We start from the raw sequence: 25,308 nt of genomic DNA on the forward strand, positions 1-25,308 counted from the left end.
TATTATTGATTTGTTCCTTAAGAATCCAAAAAATTGCCTTGGAAAATATATCAACATAAATTCTGTAAAATGGATAATATTCTTATTTTCTTTCCCGCTTTGCATCAATAAATTCTGTACACAAAAAGCCTTCAACCAAAAATAATAAACATGAGAACATTATGTCAGTAAATAAAAGATGAACACCAAGGTCTCTATAAATCATGGAAACCACAGATGTTTTTTCAAATCTATAGATATTATAAAGAACCAATTCAACTCAAAAGTTTAAGCTGGTGGATGAAGTTACATTAATGATTTTATATATCTCTAACACGCCCCCTCACACGATAGCTCACTAGACATGAAAGGTGGATAATGCGTAGGTCCAGTTACTTGTGCTAAGAAATTCCACGAGAGAAAATAAGGGGCGATGAAGATCGAATGCGTGAAACCGAGGCTCTGATACCGTGTAAAGAACCAATTCATCCCAAAAGCTTAAGCCCGTGAATGAAGCTACATTAATGGTTTTATATATCTAACAGATATGATGCAAACCAATGGCCAACCTACAGTCAATATCCAAATGCGCTGAAAGCTGAAAAGAAATAACTGAACCTTTGGTCTGAATATAAGCAGTAACATGCAGCCAACCATATTAAGTTCAACCACGTTCCAAGTTTATAACTAAGTCCAACAGTATCAACATCCAGAGGGAGACTTGTACAGGAAAAAGTTTCCTTATTTAAAGACATCTTTCCTTTTCATCTTCTTGTAGGGTTAAAAATGACATGTCACCCTATTTTATGCCTTTATTTTATAGGTAACCCAACACATAATCTTCAAATTTTGAATTACTTTTTTCCTTTTAGTCTTCATGATGATCCATAGCTGACTCATCCTGCAAAAAGTCAAGAGTCACCTTCTTTCCTTTTATCCATATATATCCCCCAGTAGAATACAAGTATTCATCAACCAAAATTAGAAGAGCTCTTGAATACTTTTAACAAGCTAGTTGGTGCTCAAGAAGATCCTCCAAGGCTCCAAGTCCAGAGATAGAAGTGCAACCCCTGAAAGATAACAACAGATATGAAGGCCTCACTTCTTCATGAGCTAGTTAATGGAATTCCTATCTCCTCAACATACCAGGTTGGGAAATCATCAAAGAGATACTTGCCTGATTCTTCTGGCAAATACAGCAAGTCTATCACAAAATCCAAGCAAAGTAGGACACCCTTTCATTACAAAAGTGGATTTGATAAATCCTTCCAAGAAATTTAATTTTATTAATTATTAATCATGGTCATGTTTATCTTTCCAGGTAAATTAAATTCAGTTCTGACTAGGATGAACAAGTTTGGGAGAAAGGCTGACAGTTTTGCAAATGGAGTCCGAGAGCATGGTATGTAATCTTGAAAGACTGATTTTCAATTTTTTACTTCTAATATTTCTTTATGACACTGCCAATATTTCTGTCATTACCTCCAAAATTACTAGGCCTAGATAAATTTCCAATACACATATGATGCATAATTTTCCATGTTTGAAAATGGAATGAAGCTGTAACTAATGGCTTGAAACTGTTGCTGTAACTTGCAGTGAGACTGGGGCCAAAGATAACAGATACAGTAAAAGGGAAATTAAGGTTGGGAGCCAGAATTCTTCAGGTTGGTGGAATGCAGAAGGCCTTTATGCAACTGTTTAATGTTAGAGATGGGGAGAAGCTGTTAAAAGCATCACAATGCTACTTATCAACCACATCTGGTCCTATTGCTGGCCTCCTCTTCATATCCACTGATAAAGTTGCTTTTTGCAGTGAGAGATCCATCAAGATCTCTTCCCCAAAAGGAGAATTGATTAGAGTCCTTTATAAGGTAACTTTCTTAAATTTCTATTTTTTGTATGCAAATTCTCTCTATCTATCTTTAATCTTTCCTTAGACTTTGCTAACATGTAACTTCAATCTATTTGTCATTTCAGGTCTCGATACCCCTTAAAAAGATAAAGTTTGTTAACCAAAGCCAAAATGTGAAGAAGCCTTCAGAAAAGTACATAGAAATAGATACTGTGGATGGTTTCGATTTCTGGTTTCTGGGTTTCTTAAATTATCACAAAGCTTTCAGATATATTCAGCAAGCTATCTCTCAAGCTTAGTGGAAAAATTAAACTGTAGAAGTAAAATTGTTCATTCCCTTTGCTTCACAAGTTACTTTGTGAGGTTGCAATGGTTCCAAAAGATGTACAAATATTTTACATAATCTTGGTAATTAAAAAAAAATAGTTGTTTCTTAAAATTTTGGTTCCTTTGTCCTGTTGAACAGATAAAAGTTAAAGTCAAACTTCATAAAATTAAATATTGGGCACATTTACTCTGGCCATTTCTGTTAAAATTTGCAAGGATATTCAATATCAGATAAACCAGAAACTAAATTGGCTATTATTCATTTAATCAGTGTGCAAAATAATCAAAAAAAATGAACCGAACCGAATCACTCTTAAAATAACCGATTTTTAAAAACCAATTCATGAACAGAACCAGTTTTTAGAACCAGTTTAAGAACCGAACCATTTTGAACCGAACCGAACCGTTTCCAAACCGAACCAAATTAATTTTTGAGTAAATACTGGTTCTTAGCAAATTTTACAATGTCCGCTTTAGTCCCTAGCAAATAAAAGGCTATTCGTGGTCCCTAAAAAATTTAAAATGGATCCATTTTAGTTCTTTTGAGAGACTAATGTGGGTCTTTTTTGAATTTGTGGGGACCACGATTTCAACTAAATGGATCCATTTTGAATTTCTTAGGGACCACGAATAGCCTTTTTATTTGCTAGGGGTTAAAGCAGGCATCGTAATTTGCTGAGGACCAAAAAAGGTATTTACTCTTGATTTTTATAACTTTATTTTTTAAATTTTTACTTTTTCTTTTTTTTTCAAAATAGGGTCAACCCGAACCGAACAGTTTTCAACCGAACCAAACCATTCTCGAACCGAACCATTTAAACCAATTCAATTCGATTTTTCAAAAAATTCGGTTGGATTCGACACATCACATCCCCAATTTAATCCAACATATTTCCACATCACATCCCTAATTTAATCCAACATATTTCCAATCCATATGCAATTGATCTCTTCTATTACTTCTTTTTCTATCAACAATGATAAGAGTGCATTTATTGTATTTGCTTATAAAGCTTAACAGATCAAAATTCCTATAAGTAATTGCACGAATTCCGAGACTCTCAACTACTTGAAACCTGCAATGCAGGGTGTAGTTTTGTTCATATTGCTATTCCTGACCAGAGAAGGCTCATCTTCTTTAATTTGTGGATTCATGGGCAACCTTATTTTACAGTTGACACACACCTTTTAAGATATTACAACTCTGTGAAAGTGGCTTCCCAATTTCATATTTAAGTATATAATGTTGGATGAACCTTGTTATCTTCTATCAAAATCTTGGAATTTCAATATTAAACAAGATTTACTTACATGTGGGGCATAAGAATGATGCGGGAATGATTTGGCATTCCCTTTACCTAAAAACAAAAAAGTTTGTCTTATTACCTTACTACCCTCACCACATGATATGCATAGCATAGCCCACCTAATGTTAATGTCTAATATGGTTCCTTAGCTGACAAGGTTACAGAAGCACTTGCCCTTTATGCTTGCTTACTTTATCATAGTTTATTTTGATGGATGGCTGCTTGTATTTCTATTTGGATTCAGGGATCCAGAAGCTTCGTTCCTTTATATAGATTATTTTCTCTCAAGAAAATAACTCATGGATCTTCATTTGGCAGAATTTATAATAGCATTGCCATACTGAATCCTTACTTAGATGGGAAATGGAGCTAACTTTCATGATTGCAAATCTTACATCAAAAGCATAAATTACGTGTTCTGCCAACTTATAAAGCTGAATTGACATACTAAACAATTGTTAAAAGACAAAACTATTTCCTAAACTTTCCTTTATAATTTTCATTGTAAATTATTTTAAGCTTTTCATTTTTTATTTTGATAATCAATATTTATGTTTTTTACAGTAATGTTCTAGATTTCTGTTAATGATGACAAGGATCTTTACAATATGTCTTTTAAAAAAAAAAAAAATAGCAACCAAACAAGCCATCTTCAACCGTCGATTGATGGATCAACAAATTTACCATAAAATCAAAGCATATTATGGCATCCTTTGTTTCAAAAGATGATTGATCAATTGTTTAGCAGAGTATGGTTTCCTTGGTTCCAATGAAGTTTGGTTGTATTAACAAAATTGACTCTCTTCATTTTTTGTCAGGTAGAGTAAAATTCAGTTCTTACTGAGACCACAAGGTTGGGAGAAATGTGGACATCTCTACCTAGAGTCAGAGAACATTGATTTTTTACCCATTTTATTTAAAATTTGAAACTTTTTATTTGATTAATACAAAATTAAAAAAAATATATCAAAATAATATAATGAGATGCAAGAGGGCCATACGTGTTCAAGTTGCGAATGATGGTTTGCACGACTTACACATGGGGCAAATGCACATATGTCACATGGTGCACTGCAAGATGAGTATGGAGTGTGTGCGTTCAAATTAGGTAAGTGTTTATTTGTCCATGAGCAAGTCATGAACACCCACAATACTTGGCTTGAATGTGTGCGAACACCTTTGTGTTGTACTGTATTCTTTTGATAAATTTATTTGATTTTACGTTAATTAATACAAAGTTTCAAGATTCATATTGTTATGATCAAAAGGCCTGATGTGTAACTAAATGTTGTTTAAATCTTTAGGTTTACTCAAATTTTAGTTCTTAGGAATCATGCTTAGGAGGTTAATGTACCACAAGAGGGACAAAGCTAAAGATGATATACACATTTAAAAAAAAAATAAAATAAAAAAATATAGGATTGTTCATACTTTTCATAGTATATTTTTTATATTTTGAGAACATAAATGATTTTTTCAATATTTATATTAAAAGTTATTTCTTTTACATATGCAATTAAACAAAAGTGTTAAATCAATTATTTATTTATGAGATATTGTTTTTTCATGTAAGGAAAGAAAGAAAAATTTATCCAATAAACACAAATGGAGGAGAGAGAAGAGAGAAAAAGCATGAAGTAAGTTTCACCTCATATTTGTGTCTACTGGAAAAAAATTCTCCGGTTAGATGAGAAAACAATATCCCTTTATTTTTTATCAAAACAAAAAGTCAATCTATTATTTTAGGGTTTGATTTTTCTTATGTTGCATGAGATAATTTATCTCATGCAACACATAAAAAAGTGGATAGGATCTATTTTAAAAAATTGAGAGAAAAGAAAAATGTGAGTCTCATCTACTTTTTTATGTGTTGCATGAGACAAATTGTCTCATGTAACATAAGAAACACATTTCCCTTTATTTTTAAAGCTGATAGAACCATATATATAAAAAAAAATATCAAATATCTTTAAATTATAGATCCACAAATCATGAAGGCTTCTTATAATTATTAGTAAAATAACAATAATAACTAACTGGGGATATATACCCCCAAAACCCCCGGAACTAATTCAGTCCCAGGAGTGTATTTTTGGTTTGTACCACTGGAGTATATACTACTTTATAAAAATAGAAAAAGTTGATACTAAAGCGTACGGAAATATTAAAGATATTTTCCCGTCCAGGTTAGAGTTGTTCATTTTCTTCGAGGGACTAAGCTGATTTTCTGGCAAACATTGCCCTTACAAAATTTAGCATTCTCAGCTCAGACAGAGATTCTTCTGGCAGATTCTAATATGCGATCTTCATTCGTTAAGAATTAGTTATTTATTTACCTTAGAAGTAATTGCCTTCTCTTTTGACGTCATACACAAATGAGGTGCATGAAAATATACGAATAATAATTACAAATTTACCAACAACATTTAACAAGAAAATGAGGTAAATTAGACTAAATTTTTTTTGCCAATGAACTAACTTTAAAATCTTAAAATATACGCTCAAGTTTCAAAAGGATATACTACTGTCATCTGAATATTTAGAAATATTGCAAGTGATTACGTTCTTTGCCTAAATAGCACGGAATTCACCAAGAAGCAATGAGACTATCTTGTAAACAATAGTTGCTAATAGAAAAGATAGTATATTGCGTACAAAGTGTAAAAAAGGATGAGTGCAAAATATCATAAATTGTGGTCCTAAGCAATATAAGACAGATGAGTAAAATATGACGTATACATTAGTTGTGAAATTTTAGAAAAGAAAATGAGGTATAGCTTTTCAGTGCTACTTTTATGATTAACAGACGTCATGTTTTTCAATCTTTTGCATAAATTTTTTAATTTGATAAATTGAAATTAATTTAGCCAAAAATTTTAGAGAGATGTGTAAGGTGTAATTTATAACAAAAAATAAACAAATAAAATGAAGTATCTCGTTTTCATTTCTCCCATTGACATGTTAGATAACAATATATAAATTTAACACCTCATTTCATTCATCCCACATTTATCCCTGACATAAAGAACGTGAAGTTGTCAAACCACAATGATTGGCCTCCAACCCCCATTAACTTGAAGGGAAAAAAAAATTCCTACTCCAGGATAATAAAAAAATCGGTGAGATGTTATTTGCCAATCAAAATAAAGGCTACTTTTCATTGCTTTTTCCTTTTTGCCATAGATAAGGAAATGATGTTGAAGTAGCTATTCTCACATCCTTCAACTCTCCAATCAGCATATAAAGATCCGCAACGCAATTCAGTCTATTTACAGTTTGATAAAATATGAGTTATAAGAGAACTAATTTTGGCAAAGCCAATAATCATCTTATCTGACCCTCTTAATCAAACATAGGGATTTGTTTCTATCGAAGATCTATACGATGACAGAAAAGAATGTTGAAATGAGGGCAATCCATGACTTCCCCCAACTACCTCAATGGAAATGCTAATGAACCCTTAACCTTATGACTAATGTGAAAATATAATCAAGGCTATATCATAGCCTCGGTTTACGCTTAGGGAACATTCATCACTGTAACTGTTTAGACAATGGATTTGCAGAATAGGAGATAAGCTATGCCTATATGTGTCACAGTTCAAAGATGACAAACTAACTAGACAAAAGACAACCTAAGGAGAAGTGATTAATAAAATCAGACTCTGTCGAAGCGCCGCTAAGGAACAAAAAGTGACGTATAGAAGAACCAGTACCGAACCCCTCTCTCCCTTTTCAGAATGCAGAGACATTATGTACAATACTTATTCAGAACTCTGCCAGTCCTTTTAGTAAGGCGTCGCGTTAAAAAAAATAGAAAAATTTTAAAAAAATGTGCCTGAATTAAAAAGAGGCACGGCTTTCAGAGATCACTCTATCTTATAAAGATGGAAAAATAATCTCATGAAACACAAGTTCAGCTGTTCAACACTGTGCTCTCTCATCTTAACACTTTAATTGACACTATTACATGTAGATATTCTCAACCAAAACGGTACAACTTGTTTATTCAATTAATATTATGTTTCTTCTTGTTTATTAACACTAATACATATTAATATTCTCAACCAAAATGGCGCAACTTGTTTAGACAATTCATATCATGTTTCATCTTGTTTATTTTCTTGCACATTAATCTGGTTATGTTCCAGTTCCTCATTCTTTGTTTGGCAAATGGCAATGCTTTGTTGCCATTCCTCTTGTACTACACAGACAACTTTCGAATTTAGATTCTATTTCTAACTTCGAGCAATAAGCATTATGAAAATCAGATGCTCAGTCGAAGTCTAATCACTCATAATTAATTGAATCTTTCAGCTCGAGTGCTATCTTATCCTCTCCCTTGTACTCTTCCTTTCTGTCCCTCTCCTAATTTCTATATAATATTTCTTCTTCTAAGGAAACAACAAAATCATTCATCCAAAAAAAACTAAATTGACCCAATTCAACAAAATCCATGGGGCTATGCTACAAATAAAACATGCGAGTGACTCGAGCGATCAAAATGTCCACAAGAAAGGACATGCTTATTTAGGAGAAACTGAAAATTCCGTTGAAGTAGTGTGATCACATTGATCCAAATGCTATATACAAGTATCTTAGCATCTGAGAGCTAAGAAGCCAACTAGATAAAAGCTTCAAATAAATAAAATTGTACAAGCTTTGATAAAAATCCACTAATAAAGAAGTTCACAAAAGAAGATAGAAAGCACGAAATATATTACACAAATGGAAGAACAGAACAGAACATACCAGGTGGGAATCAAATGGTGGAATCTCCACCCGAACCCGAACCCGAAGACCCTGCCCCATTAGAAGGGTTGACCGCCACCCTGTCTTCCTCATATTCCTTATCATCCGTTGGGAGCTCAAACCTACAGACAGGGCAAGAATTTCTGCAACTCAACCAAGGAACAATACAATCTCCATGGTACTCATGCCCACAAGGCATTTTCTTAGCCACCTCTCCAACACCCACCAAATCCTTACATATAGCACACACCACAGCCTCACTTTCTGAGGCAATCTTCACCGTCGGTAACGCTTCCACCGCCGTTTTCGACGCCGGTGGGGCTCCCCTCCTCCCACTTCCGTCGCTCTCCGCCAGAGTCTGCAGCAACGCCTCATACTCCGCCGCATCCACATAATCCTCCGGATTTCCGACGTACCGTTCCGATTCCGGCACCTGAAGCCTGAACTCAATGGAATTGTCTTCCAGACCCATCAAGATCTCAGCCCAATCCAAGATCCGGTTCCGCATGCTCCTCGTTCGGGTCGCCAAATCCCTAATCCTATGCCGAAGCAGCTCACGCCTCCATCGCCTCAGATCTTCATCATCTCCGTGCGGATCCTCGTTACCGGATCGATCCTCCGGCTCCTCGACGGCACCTTCACCGTCGTTGTGAAACTCCACGCCGTCGTCGTCCTCCTCCTCGTCGTCGTTGTCCCAGCCGCCGACCTCGATCCTGAGGAAATCGTTCTCCGGGGAGCGACTCGGCGGCGGCGGGGGAGACGCGTCGTCGTCACGCGCCGATTGGGCGATTAGGCGAAGGACCTGGAGGAACTGGGAGCCGAAGTAAGGATCGTCGGAGGATGCGGAAGGTGAGCGAGAGCGCGAGAGAGATGGTGTGGGAATGGATTCGACGAAGCCGTGCTTGCACTCGCCGCAGATGACGTCGGGGGAATTCACGGTGGTTTCGATGGAGACGCGTTTCTCGCAGTGGTAGCACCAGTGCGGCGGCGCGTCGGTGGCTGGGAGTGGTGGCTGAGACGGTGCTTCCGACATGGTTTTTCCGGTACGGCGGAGATGGAAGGAGCAGAGAGTGCTAATTGGGTTTGTTTTTTGTGCAATGTACATTAGAATACTAGTCTTGTGTCAGTAATATCAGCATCTTTCTCATTTTTTAATTTATTTATTTTAATTAATTAGTGGGTCTTATTCAACGGTTCAATCAATTTCCAGGAAAGGATAAAGCAATAAATTAATACAAATGGATGTGTTATTTGAGACAATTACAATTTACTAGCTATGAATATCAAAGTTTTCCGATCCAACCTCTTAATGATTGGCTTTTTCTACCATATATACTGTGTTTTTGTTTTCTTGCAATTACTTGCACGGAATCTATGTGAAAAAATGGTTACGTGATCATGTTACTTGATTACAATTATTTATTTAAAAATTATATATTTTTTTCTCTCTTATCTTATCATCAATAAGTGGTTGTGATCAAATAACATGACCATTTTTTCACGTGAGAGGATCCACTCCCCAATTACGGAACATCTATTATATTTTTGTTTCTTTTAATGGAATTTTTGTAAAATTGTATTAAATTCTGCTCGTACATTTATAAAATAAATTAAAAAAATTACAAGTTTTCTTTTCAAATTATTAATTTGACTTCTAAATTAGTAAGGTTACATTAATATTTTTTTATTAAATTCGTATATAATTCAACTATTTTGTAGATAATCTATTTTTTCTCATTGAAATTTCCTTCTATAATATGATAGTTTTTTATTGTTTGGCGTATTATCCAACAACTTTGAGTATCTACTCTTTATAAAAGAAGTTTTTTAGTGGTTAAACACGCACTTTGTTACGATTATTTTCAAATAAGGGGCGATTATTTTATTAAGAAAATTTATGACTTATTTATGAATTAATTAATTTATACATCAATATACTTGCTATATTTGGAGAAACGAATACATTAAAAAAAATTGACACATATAAAACTATAATTGCGTAAGATAGAATGGGGTGTATTCCAATTATAAAAGAAACAAATTACATACTTACGTAAATATTTAAATTGAAATATTAAGGGTGTGCATGACAACTTTCTCGGAATCAATTTTTTTTTATTTCTATTCCCGAGAACATAAATGGATAGAAAACTCATTTGGTAAAATCGATTTATTTTTTTTGTTCCCGGGATGAACCGAATTAATTTTTGTGCTGTGGAACAGAAAAAAGAATAAAAAAATTTCTGTTTTTCTGTTTCCGAGCACAAAATGAGAAACACTTATTTCTCTCAATCACTCTCCACCACTATCATAATTATCATTACCTTAATCATCCTGACACGACCACCGCCACCATCGTCGCCGTTGTCAATGTACCACCAATGTCATCGTCACCACCACCACCACCAATACGATGTCACTGCCACCATCACCACGACGATACCATCACTACCACCTCCACTCATCGCCACCATCACCGCCCCGTCGCCGCCAACACCGCCACCACCACAAAGCCACCACTTTCACCAACCACCACTATCATCGTCACGACTACTGCCATCACCATTCCATTACCACGCCACCGCCACCACGACCACGCCACCACCATCTTCATCAACAACCACCAACACCCCCACCACCACTACCACGTCGCCACCAACCACCACCACCACCATTGCTACCATTACCACCACCACCATGCCGCCACCATTACTACTACTATGGCCGCAGCCACTGTCATCACCACCACCATTATCATCACCACGTCACTATTAACGCCACCACCACCACCACACCGTATGGAAAGGAAAGTGATGATTTGAAAAAAATAATGCTTATAGAAATTATTTTTTATTATATTATTTGTTGTGTTATCAAACAGAATTCTCACTCTCAGAATAAAAATAGAACATGTTATCAAACATATTTTTTTTTCTCAAAAACTGTTCCAAGGCACAGAAATAGAAAAGAATTATTTCTTCTCAGGAACAATGTCAAGAAATAGAATGATTGTCATGCACACTCTAATTATACGGTGAAATTCTATATATTATAAATTTATAATTAAAAAAGTCACGCTTTAGAAAAAAATAATTAAGACACTTCAATCATAATAAAACTTTAGGTGAGAGACATAAAACTATGGGAAAAACTACTCCTATGCTACATGTGATAAATTTTTCTCCTACACACCCTTCGATAACTGTGTCAGCCCACGAGTTTGTCTCTATGACATGAGATTAATAAAACCCTAAAACTATTTACACTAATACTTGATCAGAATTAACTATAATTTTCAAATATTATAATTGCCTTACTTTTTTGTACATGTTAATACACACTTGTTTTCAAATATTATATCTCGCTGAAAGCTTGAAGAGCAACCCATCTTCTTCTTCTTTTCTTTGTTTTTCTTAATATATTAAATAAAAAATGATATTTTTGTAAGCAGTTGTTATACAAAAAATGATATTGCCATGGTCGTATTCAGGTTGAATGAAGTAAGAAATGCAAAATTCTAAAGGCACGAGGGTGGACAAAGATACAAAAGCCGAAAACAATTGTAAAATGTACAACTGAGCCGATCAAAAAATTACCAATACCAGATGGTACAGTCACATACATAATACATTGGATGCACAACAAACTAACAAATATTCTCATCAAATTTCCAAAGGCACGCCTTATCAAAAAAGTTCACATAGGAAGATCTTATGAAGATGCCAATCTTCAAAAATAATTTTAGTATCAAAGAAGCACACCAGGCTCACCAATGCTACCATTAAAATTAACTTTACAGCATTCAGGAAAATGGAAACCAGCCTCATCGAGGCCAGCCTTTGTAATATGTGGGCATGACCTCACATCCAAGTATTCCAGATAAGTGCATTTACCCACAAGAATGCCTATACCTGCCACTGTGATCTTTGGACAATTACTAACCTTCAAAACCTTCAAACTCAAACCAGCCTCCTCACTGCTTACAAGCTGAAAAGCAGCATCGGTCACCTCTTCACAGCAACCAATGTCCAGTGCCTCAAGGTTTCTGCATAGACTTAAAATACAGCTCAATGAAGAATCAGAAATGTTTAAACACCAATCCATCCTCAAGTTTTTAAGGTTGCTTCTACAAGCATTAGCCAACGACTTAATCGCCTCATCGGAGACATCCCGGCACCCACCAATGATTAAAGTCTCCAGATTATCACAGAATTTGGCCAAGGACAATATGGTCTGATCCCCAATTTTGTAGCAATCTAACAATTTCAATGTCTTGAGAGAAGAAGAACAAGCGCTACAAATACTAGAAACCCCAACATCACTGACATTACTGCATTTATTGATGTCCAAAAACTTGATCTGTTGACAACCACTTGCAAGGTTGATCAGTCCATTATCACTAATACTTGTGCACCCTTGCAATCCCAACTCTTGTAAATTATGACAGTTCTTGGAAAGAGCTTCTAATATACCATCAGTAACAAATCTGCAGCCAGCAAGATGCAATATCCTTAAGTCACAACAGCCTTCGGCAACAGCTGATAACCCCTTATCAGTTAGTTTTCTGCAGTAGGATACATCCAAGGACTGCAATAACGAAAGACCTTCACCAATTGCTTTCATTCCAACATCTGTAATTCCTGTATAATATATTAACACAAACAATAAAATAAAATTCCATGTCAACCTTACTTTAAATTTGAACTCTCCGAATTAAATAATTTAAACAATAATAAAAGGAACCCTTTAAAGGTGATAGTCCTTAATGAATCATCACTCAAATTAGATATAACATCACAACTTAAATAACATAATAACCGAAATTATAGGAGAATCACAATCAGAGTTCAGAAAAGTAAATTTCAAAGCCAAGAGACAGAAACACAGAACAAAAAAGGTTTCACCTTTGCAATTATGCAAATTGAGGACCCTCAAGCATCTGAACCCATTGGCGATGACAGCAAGATCGGAATCGGTGACCCCAGGATAGAAGGAACGAGATACGGACTGTGCGAGGTCCAATTCAAACAAGCGTGTGAACCTATCGGCCATTCTCTGAAGCATGTGAGGACCAGCACGTGCGGCAAGCTTCTTCCTTTCGGTGCTCTGCAACCGAAGCCATCTCTTGCACACCAACCCGAACACCTCCTTGTCCTTCTCGCTCTCCACCCTCGCCAGAATCGAACGCAGTTCGTCGTCCGTCAACGCGTCGTTTACGCAGAGCCTCGAGCCCGATACGGCATCGTCGTCGATCGAATTCGAAGCCATTGATGCTGAGGAAACCCTAACCCCACGATTTGGGGCTAATTGCCGATCAGAATTATTGGCACAACATAACGACTGTGTTTTAGTTCAGAGATATAAAAAACAAAAAAGGAAGAACTCTCGTTTGGTGCTGGTGCTCATGATTGTCTACAGCGAAACGTAGATTGTAAGTAAAGCACCCGAGTGTGAATTTACGAGCAAATGCCCCTTCTTCCTCGGATTCATGCCTGTGGTTAAGGGGCGATTTCGACCCAGAGAAAATATATCCTTTTTTTCGTCCCAGACAATATTCACGAAATTTTTTTTGGTCCCCAATAATAAAAAATGTTTATTTTGGTCCTTAATTTTAGAAAAATAGTGTCACGTTAGTCATTCTGTTAGTTGAGCTACGACGGTGTCACTAACGTGTCTGACGTGTACAGTTAAGTGGCTGACTCACATTCTACGTAGGACCAAATACGACGATGTTGAGTACCTTCTCTCTCTATTTTTCTTCTTCTCTCCCACTTGCAGCACCAAAAGCGACGTCGTTTAGGTACCTTTCAATCTTTTTCTTTCTTTCTCTCTTCTTCTTCTCTCCAATGTAAGTCCCTACCACCCTCATCCCCTATTAAATTACAGTTTACCACCACCACCATCTCCTGTAATGACCACCACCCCTATCCAATGGACCTGAGGCAAAACTTCTCTCCAGGGGGCCAGACATGAAACCATTCAAAGGTCCATAACATTCAAGACTATTTCGGGGGCTTCTGTTAGTGCCAATGTTTCAACTGCAAGGATTTGTAACCAGAGTGCATTGTTTGCTAGTGATGTCCTGGAACCTGCTGCTTCATGTGAGGGAACTGTTTCTTTTGCTGCAATCCCTTTGTAGTATTGCAGTATGAATATTAGATACGCGGATGACATGTTAAGTTTGTTAAATTGTTATGGAACGTTATTCAGAATCTTCTCCCAAACCATTTGAAAACCCCAAGAAAGAAAGAGACCCTCCTTGATGAACTCAATATTGATTCTTCATCATCAAACCAAAGAAGAAGAAGAAGAAAAATATTATATATAAATTGTGAAATGGGTTTTTGTTTTTGTTTCTGGCGCTATTAGATCTGTTGTGAGTGTGCTCGATCCATCCTCGTTTACTCGCAAGGTTAGACCGTCACGTTTGTACGAAGTTGCGATTTTTTTTTTCCTTTTGTGCTTTTATCTTTTGGCGTTGTTTGAAACACTCACTCGCGGGAGGATTTCGTTGATTTGCACCTTTTGAGCCAAAGAGTGTTTTTTTGACTTCATTTTATGTTAGTTTTGCTGGAAACAGCATATGGGTTGTGTACCGTAGGTGTACATAAGATGTGTCCCATGGAGGGTGAAGTATATTGATATAGGAGTATCCATAGTGACAATGGCAGAGACCAAGGTTCTAATGGAGCTTCCCATGATGCATAAGGGGGGGTGTGTGCTCTCCCAAATGGCAGAGTGACAGCATAGGTAGAAGATGGAGAAGAAGGTCCCCTCTCCATGTGTAAGAGGGGTATTAAGAGATGAGAGTCCTCTCTTGCATGGGAGCTTGAGCTGGTCAGCCCATGAGCTGTCTCATCAAGCTTTCCCCTGTCGGTGTACAGGGGCAGCAGTGCAGGATGGGGAATGACCCAGTGCTGAGCCTCTATGGCTTGCCATGAGTGCCCTCTAGAAGGTTCTAAATTGTGGGCTTTGAGGGGTTGGGCGCATCTGGTGGGCCTGATGTAAGTTGTATCCAGAACATGTTGGATCACTTTGGGGCTGGGAATTTGATGATGATGCATGGTCAGCTTAGTAATCATGGGGTGGTTGTGGGGTTTGTTGGGTTTTCGGGGAGTTGATTTTGTTGTTTGTATCTTTATTTGTTAAGGATGCTCAGGTACGGGAACTATATAATAGCATCTTAGGGGTCTGGGGTTGTATTGTATGCAACAATGGGTAATGGCACTTCTGGTGTTGTTGGCTGTTTGGACCTTTGAATGGTTTCATGTCTGGCCCCCCGGAGAGAGGTTTTGCCTCAGGTCCATTGGATAGGGGTGGTGGTCACTACAGGAGATGGTGGTGGTGGTAAACTGTAATTTAGTAGGGGGTGGGGGTGGTAGGGACTTATATTGGAGAGAAAAAGAAGAGAGAAAGGAAAAAAAAGATTAAAAGGCACCTAAACGACGTCGCTTTTGGTGTTGTAAGTGGGAGAGAAGAAGAAGAAAAAAAAAAAGTACTCAACGACATCGTTTTTGGTCCTACGTGGAATGTGAGTCAGCCACTTAATCTTACACGTGAGACACGTTAATGACGCCGTCATAGCTCAACTAACAGAAGGACTAACGTGACACTATTTTTCTAAAATTAAAGACCAAAATGAACTTTTTTTATTGTTGGGGACCAAAAAGAGGTTCGTGAATATTTTCAGGGACGAAAAATGATATTTACTCAAAAATTATATATATCCTTTTGCTCTTCTATCTACCGTTTTTAGAAATGGCTCTCATATAAAAATAAATTAATAATAATAATTTTATAATTATTTATTTTAATATATTTTTTATTTATTTATTTTTCACTATTAATCCACTTCTGTATAATTATGATTTCAGATTTTCATATCTCATATTTTTTTTAACATCCACTCCCACAATTTTCAGGTTTTTATTGTATCACAAATTTCACTCACAATGATGAATGATGACAAAACAGAGCGCAAATGTATAACAAAAATAAATAAAAAAATTATAACTATATGATAAGAATAACGTAAATATAGAATATCATATGTTTAATCTAACATGAAGAATATCAATTATTGGGTGGTTAGATTACCAAAAAAATTTAACTCACTGTAATTGGTATAGTGGTGAAGGATTTAAATAATTTATAGTAGATTATATATTTAATTCTCATCATTGTATAAAACAAATTACCAAATTTTTGTTTTAGTATCCGCGCTTCAACTTCCCATCTTCTCAATTACATCCTTTTGATTCTAAAGCAATCTCTCTCTTTCTCTTACTTTTGAAAGAGATGTTGGAAATTTTCTTATCATTAATTGTTAATTTTATTTTTTATAAAAATAAGCAATAATATGGTCGGTTAACTTTTTAGAGATAAACACAATTTTTCTCATTATTTGGATGTAATCAAATTATTTATTTGGGATGTGCATATCATTTTTTTTTAATAAAGTGTGGCTATAGGCAGAGTATTTGTTTGGTACCTCTCTTTTTTAAGATAAAAAAATAATTTAAACTAAAGCTAAAAAAAGAGTTTTAAAAATAAAGCTAAAAGCTATTTGATGATTGTATACAATTTTTAACTTAACAGTTATTTAAAAGTTCAAATTAAAAATAAGTTGATATAACTTAAAAAATGCTTTTCTAGGAGCTTTTAACTTTTTTCTTATTATAAAAAATTCTTTTTAGTAGAAGAGTTTGTGTAAAAATCTGTTTGGCTTAAATTTTGCTTATAAAGAGAATAAAAGCTAAAAAAAAGACCTCCTATATAAATATTTAATAACTCGTAATGAAAAGGTTATTATGTAAATAGTTATACTTGTGGCTAGGTCTCTCTACACTACTTTTATTAAATTCTGCTTTGTCATTTTTTATTTAATATAAAATTAGAAATAAAAAAAGAGTTGAGGAGAAAAAATATAAAAATACATCAAAATGACATAGTTTTATTAAAAATGATATAATTTTATGTCATTTAAAATGACAAACAGATTATAAAAAAAATGACAAACATTTTCCCTTAAACCAAAAGAGTTAAATCAATCATTTATTTGTTTATCAAAAAAAATTCAATCTTTTATTTTAACTGCTGATAGAACCATCGAGGAAAAAAATATCAAATTTCTTTAAATTATAGATCCCCAAATAAGGAAGGCTACTTATAATTATTAGTAAAATAATAATAATAACTAACTGGGGATATATGTCCCCAAAACCTGGAACTAATTCATCCCAGGTGTGTATTATTGGTTGGTACCACTGACGTATATACTCCTTTATAAAAATAGAAAAAGGTGATTAAGTGTACGGAAATATTAAAGATATTTTCCCGTCCCAGGTTAGAGTTGCTCATTTTCTTCGAGAGATTGTGCTAATTTTCTGGCAAACTTAAGTTTTATGATCACTATAGTCCTTATCTAATAATTAATTATCAAATTGACCTTGATTATAAATTATTTTAAAAATTTAAAACATAACATCAATCTGTCCTTGTTTGACCGTTGACCATCAAGTCTACACGGGTATTCCCTCCCTACTCGGGTATTTTTTAAAAATTTTATCCTACCTGAGTAGGAAAAAAGGTACCGAGTACATTTCAAAAATCTGGAAAAATGATTGAATTATTTACCCGAGTAGATAAGGGGCTACCCGGGTAAATTTTCTTCTTTGCATATTTTTGAAATAAAGACAGACTAGAAATGCTTGTGTAACTTTGAAAGAATATAGAATAAAATGATGGCATGAACATAAATATCCCAACCCCTTAATTCTGCAACTTTTTTATGTTTAAATTAAATGATGGGCACGACAGAGATATTATGCGGGTTCTTTGTATGGACAAAGTAGGTGCTTCAGAAGCATGTATCAGCATCTAATCTACAAAAGCATGCCATTCACCTATGCCTTCCCAATCATGTATGAGCAGAAAAAAAATAATACATAGCATCAAAACACATTCACAATGTTTCAACCTTTAAAGAGCAAGCATATGTCCTTTATATTAGATAAACAGATGGCAAACTCCACATCCTTGCATGTCACAAAAGATTAATTTCAATTAAAAGAATCAACATTAGAGATAAGTAACAGAAGATGAAAATGAGCATACCGTCAGCATGCCATCAATCACCATCTTTTGAATCAGATTTGACAAGCTTTTCAACAATTGATAATCCGTCCTTCCAATTATTGTGCCCCCCATGAATCCATACTTGCTTAGCATGTGGAAGAGGACCTGAGCTTCTGTTATAATTTAATCTGACCAAGTCTTTGCCTTTAAATTCACTAGGCTCTATATACCAAACATTGTCAATGGACTTTACCGCTTTTTCCATTAATTGCTGCAACATTTCATATTTTTTCAGATTTTCCAGGATAGCCACCTACCTACCTGGGTAAATAATTCAACTATTTTTCTAGATTTTTGAAATATACCTGGGTACCTTTCTCCCTACCCGAGTAGGGTAAAATTTTCAAAAAATACCCGAGTAAGAAATTTTCAAAAAATACCTGGGTAGAAAGGGGATACCCAGATAGGCTTGATAGTCAACGGTCAAACAGAAATAAATTGGTTGGTGTTATGTTTATAAGCAAGGTTAAATTTTTGAAATAATTTATAATTAAAGTCAATTTAATAATTAATTATTAGATAAAGTGGTAAAAAAGCCGGCAAACTTAGCCCTCGCAAAATTTAGCATTCTCGGCTCTTAGGGAGAGATTTTTCTTCTGGCAGATTCTATGCGACCTTCATTCGTTAAGAATTATTTCTTTCTTTTCCTTAGAAGGAATTGCCTTCTCTTTTGACGTCATACACAAATGAGGAGCATGAAAATATAAGAATAATAATTACAAATTTACCAACAACTTTTAACAAGAAAATGACGTAAATTAGATTTTTTTTTTCCCCCAATGAACTAACTTTAAAATCTTAAAATTTACGCTCAAGTTTCAAAAGGAGATACTACGATCATCTGAATATTAAGAAATATTGCAAGTGATTACTTTCTTGGCTTTTATAATTCTCATTCAACATGAGAATTCAAAGTTTCTTACACACCCTTCGATTTTCGTGCTGACATGGATCCTACATATAATTTTTTCTAACACATGGGTCCCACATATTTTTTATCTCTACAATATGAGAATTGAATTCTCATTCAACATGAGAAAATCAAACCCCTACTTTCTTTGCCTAAATAGCACGGAATTCCCCAAGAAGCAATGAGATCTATCTTTTAAACAATAGTTACTAATAGAAAAGATAGTATCTTGCGTGCAAAGTGTAAAAAAGGATGAGTGAAAAATAGCATAAATTGTGGTCCTAAGCAATATAAAACAGAGAATTAAAATATTATGTATAGATTATTTGTGAAATTTTAGAAAAGAAAATGAGGAATAACTTTTCAGTGCTACTTTTTATGATTAACAGACGTAATGTTTTTCAATCTTTCTAAAGTGTAGACTTTTGAAAAATTAGCATATTTTATTTATTAAATTGAAATTAATTTAGCCAAAAAATTTAGAGAGATGTGTAAGGTGTAGTTTATAACAAAAAATAAACCAATAAAATGAAGGAATATCATATAAATTTAATTATCTTGTATTCATTTCTCCCATTGACATGTTAGATAACAATATATAAATTTTGGACAATATTAGTCTTATGTAACAGCAAAAATTTCTTATTATACATAGACAATCGTGTTGTTTTTGTTTTTATTTTATTTTCTTCTCTTTCCTGCTGGGCCCCGCTTCAAATTGAGTGTATAGGAGACAAAAATTTGTTGCTATCACATAAGAGTATATTTATCCATAAATTTAACATCTTATTTCATTCACCCCACATTTATCCCTGACATAAACAACGTGAAGTTGTCAAACCACAATGATTGGCCAACAACTCCCATTAACTTGAAGGAAAAAAAAAAATCCTACTCCAGGCTAATAAAAAAACCGTGAGATGTTATTTGCCAATCAAAACAAAGGCTACTTTTCATTGCTTTCTCCTTTTTGCCGTAGATAAGGAAATGATGTTGAAGTATCTATTCACACATCTCAACTCTCCGATCAGCTTATAAAGATCCGCAATGCAATTCAGTCTCTATTTATAAGAGAACTAATTTTGGCAAAGCCAATAATCATCTTATCTGATCCTCTTAATCAAACATAGGGATTTATTTCTATCGAAGATTAATCCGACGACAGAAAAGAATGTTGAAATGAGGGCAATCCATGACTTCCCCCAATTACCACAATGGAAATGCTAATGAACCCTTAAACTTATGACACATGTGAAAATATAATCATAGCCTCAGTTTTCGCTTAGGGCTTATTTGAGAGTTAATTTTAGGAAGGAAAGAAAAAGAAGGGAAGAGTTTTATTAATCTCTTCCCTTGTTTGTAAGTTTAAAAAAGTGAGGGAAATGAATTGGAAAATTTCACAAAACCATCCAAAATCCTTCTTGCTTTTAAAATTAAAGTTTTCCCATTTTGAAGTTTTTTAACTCCCAAACAAAAAAAAGAGAATACCCACCATTTTTCTTCCTTTCTTTCCCCTCTCCAAACTGCCAAAGCCTTAGGGAACATTCATCCCTGTAACGTGTTTAGACAATGGATTTAGAGAATAGGAGATAAGGTATGCCTATATGTGTCACAGTTCAAAGATGACAAACTAACTAGACAAAAAGAACCGAAAGAGAAGTGATTAATAAAATCAGACTCTGTTGAAGAGTCGCTAAGGAACAAAAAGTGACGTATAGCAGAAACAGTACCGAACCCCTATCTCCCTTTTCAGAATGCAGAGACATTATGTACAATACTTATTCAGAACTCTGCCAGTCCTTTTAGTAAGGCGTCGCGTTAAAAAATAAATAAAAAATGTGCCTGAATTAAAAGAGGCACGGCCTTCAGAGATCACTCTATCTTATACAGATGGAAATAATCTCATGAAACACAAGTTCAGCTGTTCAACACTGTGCTCTCTCATCTTAACACTTTAATTGACAATATTACATGTAGATACTCTCCACCAAAATGGTACAACTTGTTTATTCAATTAATATCATGTTTCATCTTGTTTATTAAGATTAATACATAATAATATTCTCAAACAAAATGGCGCAACTTGTTTAGACAATTCATATCATGTTTCATCTTGTTTATTTTCTTGCACATTAATCTGGTTATGTTCCAGTTCCTTATCCTTTGTTTGGCAAATGGCAGTGCTTTGTTGCCATTCCTCTTGTACTACAGACAACTTTCGTATTTAGATTCTATTTCTAACTTCGAGCATTATGAAAATCAGATGCGTGCAGTACACAGTCGAAGTCTAATCACTCTTAGTTGAATCTTTCAGCCCGAATGCTATCTTATCCTCTCTCTTTTACTCTTCCTTTCTTTCCCTCTCCTAATTTCTAAATAGCATTTCTCTTCTACGGAAACAGCAAAATCATTCATCCAAGAAAAAACTAAAATTGACCCAAATATCACTTCAACAAAATCCATGGGGCTATGCCACAAATAAAACATCGCAAGTGACCCAAGCAATCAAAACGTCCACAAGAAAGGACATGCTTAATTAGGAGAAACAGAAAATCCCATTGAAGTAGTGTGATCATATTGATCCAAATGTTATATACAAGTATCTTAGCATCTAAGAGCTAAGAAGCAAACTAGATAAAAACTTCAAATAAATAAAACTGTACAAGTTTGATAAAAATCCACTAATAAAGAAGTTCACAAAAGAAGATAGAAAGCACGAAATATATTACACAAATGGCAGAACAGAACAGAACAGAACATACCACGCGGGAATCAAATGGTGGAATCTCCACCCGAACCCGAAACCCAAGACCCTGCCCCATTAGAAGGGTTGACCACCACCCTGTCTTCCTCATATTCCTTATCATCCGTTGGGAGCTCAAACCTACAGACAGGACAAGAATTTCTGCAACTCAACCAAGGAACAATACAATCTCCATGGTACTCATGCCCACAAGGCATTTTCTTAGCCACCTCTCCAACACCCATCAAATCCTTACAAATAGCACATTCCACAGCCTCACTCTCTGACGCAATCTTCACCGTCGGTAACGCTTCCACCGCCGACTTCGACGCCGGCGGGGCTCCCCTCCTCCCACTTTCGTCGCTCTCCCCCAGCGTCTGCAGCAACGCCTCAAACTCCGCCGCATCCACATAATCCTCCGGATTTCCGACGTACCGTTCCGATTCCGGCACCTGAAACCCGAACTCAATGGAATTGTCTTCCAGACCCATCAAGATCTCAGCCCAATCCAAGATCCGGTTCCGCATGCTCCCCGACAGAATCGAACGCAGCTCGTCGTCCGTAAACGGGTCGTTTAGGCAGAGCCTCGAGCCCGATACGGCATCGTCGTCGATCGAATTCGAATCCATTGATGGTGAGGAAACCCCAACCCCACGATTTGGGGCTAATTGCCGATCGGAATGATGGGCAACAACTAGGGGTGTGTATCCTGTACCAGAGCCTATTAAATAAAACAGGGGATAGGATACTGTGACACACAAATATTACGCACAATGTTACGACCACATTTTAACCGTTGATTTTCGTCAATCAACGGTTATCATTTATTGCGAATTAATAATTAATTAATGAGTTTGATTTGAAAAACGATAATCGTTGATTGGCAGAAATCAACGGTTAAGATGTGGTCGTAACATGGTGCGTAACATTATTTGTGTGTCACAATATCCTATCCCATAAAGTAGATTCAGACTTTTAAAAAAATTTATTTAAAAAACAGGCTCGGGCTTTTAAAAAGATATATTTAGAAAGTAGGTTATAGACTTTCTTTTATGGGATAAGATATTGTGACACCCAAGTTATGTTACACCCATGTGACACCCAGTCAATCTCACCGTTAGATCGCTTATGTTGATCCAACGGTTATATTTATTTCCATCTTTGTATGATCATTATTTCCCAAATTTAATATTTTATATTTATTTCTACCTTTGTATGGTTATGATTTCCCATATTTAATGCTTTCACTTTAAATTTGGGAAATCATGACCATACAAAGATGGAAATAAATATAACCGTTGGATCAACATAAGCGATCTAACGGTGAGATTGACTGGGTGTCACATGGGTGTAACATAACTTGGGTGTCACAATATCCTATCCCATATATATATATATGTGTGTGTGTGTGTGTGGGGGTCCATATGGACTCGATTCAGGAACAATGACCAAAATGTCATTGTTTACTGACTTTTTTATCTAAATGTCACGCGAACAGTGTTATTTTCCAATATGCCACGCGGGCAAGTTCGTTACAGTACCCAACAAACTTGGTTTGCTGACGTGACACGTTTCTGGTGGACAACAAGTTCGCTACTCGCCTATGTTGCAATAATTGCTGACATATTGGAGAAGTTCGATGTCACATGCAGCGAACTAGGTGTGCCACGTGTCTGACATGCACCAAGTTCGCTGAAGGTTCAAGCGAACTAGGTGCCACGTGGCACAATCTCGTTGCCCGATCAGAATTAATGTATCAATTACAATAAAACACAGAAAATGAAGAAAAATAACAATTTAATTAATGTGTCAATCAAAATTAATATGCCAATTAGCAATCACAATTAATGCATCAATCAAAGTTAGCGTACAAGTAAGATTAACTTTTGATTGTACCAATCACAATTAATGTACCAATCATCAATCACTTCGGACGGCTATAAATTTTAATTCGGATATCCAAATTAGATATTTTTTATTTTATTTCATGTAAGTTTTCGAGATTTAACCCAAAGGACACCTTATTTGACATATTTTATCTCTCACAAACATCTTTCGAATTTGTAACAATAATCTCACAAACAATTAATGTACCAATCACTAATCACAATTAATGTATCAATCAAAATTAATTGTGATTGATACATTAATTGTGATTGGTAATTGATACATTAATTGTGATTGGTGATTGGTACATTAATTATCATTAGTACATCAATTAAATAGTCATTTTCCTTCGTTTTCTTTTTTGAATTGTGAGTGATACATTAATTCTGATTGGGCAACGAGATTGTGCCATGTAGCACACGAAGTTCGCTACCAAGTTTGCTTTTTATGTGAAAGCGTGCCACGTGTTAAGAAATTATTGGCTACCAGTAGAGAACTTCAACGCGTGACAGTCTAGTAAATTTTACTGTTCACATGACATTTGGATAAAAAGTCAATAAACAGTGGCATTTTGGTTAGTGTTCCCTCGATTCCACTATTTAAGCATAATAGAAATTTAATAATTAAAAACATGGGATAGGATATTGTGACACCCAAGTTATGTTACACCCATGTGACACCCAGTCAATCTCACCGTTAGATCGCTTATGTTGATTCAACGGTTATATTTATTTTCATCTTTGTATGGTCATGATTTCCCAAATTTAAAGTGAAAGCATTAAATATGGAAAATCATAACCATACAAAGGTAGAAATAAATATAAAATATTAAATTTGAGAAATCATGACCATACAATAGATGGAAATAAATATAACCGTTGGATCAACATAAGCGATCTAACGGTGAGATTGACTGGGTGTCACATGGTTGTAAGATAACTTGGGTGTCACAATATCCTATCCCTATATATATATAGAAAATAAATTTATCTCTTATAACATAATAAATGATAAATCCTATATTTAAATAATAATACTCTTTCATATTTCATATTAAAATTTTATTGTGTAAATCTCTTTCTTCATTAATGATAATTAGATTCCTCTCCCTTCTATTTAATATATGTGAAGAAAGAGATGAACACAAAAATTTCACATCACCAAATTCAAGGTTCAGAGTTTAACACGAGTCAGTGAAATTTTAACACTAGGGGACTGAACCTTTAGCCATCACTGACCCCCGCACTCCGGATTAGTCCCATAGCCGGCTCAAAGAGTCGAAGCTTGTGGGGATACCGGAGGGAGCCAACTCGCCTCAAAGAGGTAATTAGGGTTAGGTAACTCAAAAAAAAAAAAAAGAATATTCTCCCCTCTTTCTATCACGTAGAATATCAAATTATTGGGTGGTTAGA

At 35.1% G+C, this 25,308-nt stretch overlaps 4 protein-coding genes across 4 annotated transcripts; 1 reads left to right on the top strand and 3 right to left on the bottom strand.

The window, feature by feature from the left end:
- The first annotated feature begins 972 nt into the window (after positions 1 to 972).
- On the top strand, positions 973 to 2,133 carry LOC133317417 (GEM-like protein 4). Its single transcript, XM_061519280.1, has 4 exons — positions 973 to 1,204; positions 1,301 to 1,381; positions 1,579 to 1,853; positions 1,960 to 2,133. Exons 1-4 carry the CDS (start codon positions 1,069 to 1,071, stop codon positions 2,131 to 2,133), a joined length of 666 nt encoding a protein of 221 aa, XP_061375264.1. The 5' UTR covers positions 973 to 1,068.
- Positions 2,134 to 7,997: 5,864 nt separating this feature from the next.
- On the bottom strand, positions 7,998 to 9,328 carry LOC133317415 (E3 ubiquitin-protein ligase CIP8-like). The gene has a single exon (XM_061519276.1). The coding sequence runs from the start codon at positions 9,322 to 9,324 to the stop codon at positions 8,230 to 8,232; it is 1,095 nt and encodes a 364-aa protein (XP_061375260.1). The 5' UTR covers positions 9,325 to 9,328; the 3' UTR covers positions 7,998 to 8,229.
- Positions 9,329 to 11,774: 2,446 nt separating this feature from the next.
- Positions 11,775 to 13,624, bottom strand: LOC133317412 (F-box/LRR-repeat protein 4). Its single transcript, XM_061519272.1, has 2 exons — positions 13,124 to 13,624; positions 11,775 to 12,859 (listed from the first exon to the last, which is right to left on the bottom strand). Exons 1-2 carry the CDS (start codon positions 13,485 to 13,487, stop codon positions 11,967 to 11,969), a joined length of 1,257 nt encoding a protein of 418 aa, XP_061375256.1. The 5' UTR covers positions 13,488 to 13,624; the 3' UTR covers positions 11,775 to 11,966.
- An 8,184-nt stretch (positions 13,625 to 21,808) lies between these two features.
- Positions 21,809 to 22,691, bottom strand: LOC133317420 (E3 ubiquitin-protein ligase CIP8-like). Its single transcript, XM_061519283.1, has one exon. The coding sequence runs from the start codon at positions 22,636 to 22,638 to the stop codon at positions 22,039 to 22,041; it is 600 nt and encodes a 199-aa protein (XP_061375267.1). The 5' UTR covers positions 22,639 to 22,691; the 3' UTR covers positions 21,809 to 22,038.
- Positions 22,692 to 25,308: the final 2,617 nt, after the last annotated feature.

The sequence above is a fragment of the Gastrolobium bilobum genome, unplaced genomic scaffold, assembly GCF_033153095.1.
Source record: "Gastrolobium bilobum isolate Gb01-03AN ecotype WA unplaced genomic scaffold, APGP_CSIRO_Gbil_v1 utg6194, whole genome shotgun sequence".
Taxonomy (NCBI): Eukaryota; Viridiplantae; Streptophyta; class Magnoliopsida; order Fabales; family Fabaceae; genus Gastrolobium; species Gastrolobium bilobum.

Bases quoted from the DNA above. Each gene is read 5' to 3' on its own strand.
- LOC133317415 (XM_061519276.1), bottom strand. From the start codon at position 9,324: ATGTACATTGCACAAAAAACAAACCCAATTAGCACTCTCTGCTCCTTC.
- LOC133317420 (XM_061519283.1), bottom strand. From the start codon at position 22,638: ATGGATTCGAATTCGATCGACGACGATGCCGTATCGGGCTCGAGGCTC.
- LOC133317417 (XM_061519280.1), top strand. From the start codon at position 1,069: ATGAAGGCCTCACTTCTTCATGAGCTAGTTAATGGAATTCCTATCTCC. The intron at 1,205-1,300 runs GTAGGACACCCT...TTATCTTTCCAG, and splicing joins TATCACAAAATCCAAGCAAA to GTAAATTAAATTCAGTTCTG. The intron at 1,382-1,578 runs GTATGTAATCTT...TGTAACTTGCAG, and splicing joins AAATGGAGTCCGAGAGCATG to TGAGACTGGGGCCAAAGATA.
- LOC133317412 (XM_061519272.1), bottom strand. From the start codon at position 13,487: ATGGCTTCGAATTCGATCGACGACGATGCCGTATCGGGCTCGAGGCTC. The intron at 12,860-13,123 runs GTGAAACCTTTT...TATATTATACAG, and splicing joins CAATTTGCATAATTGCAAAG to GAATTACAGATGTTGGAATG.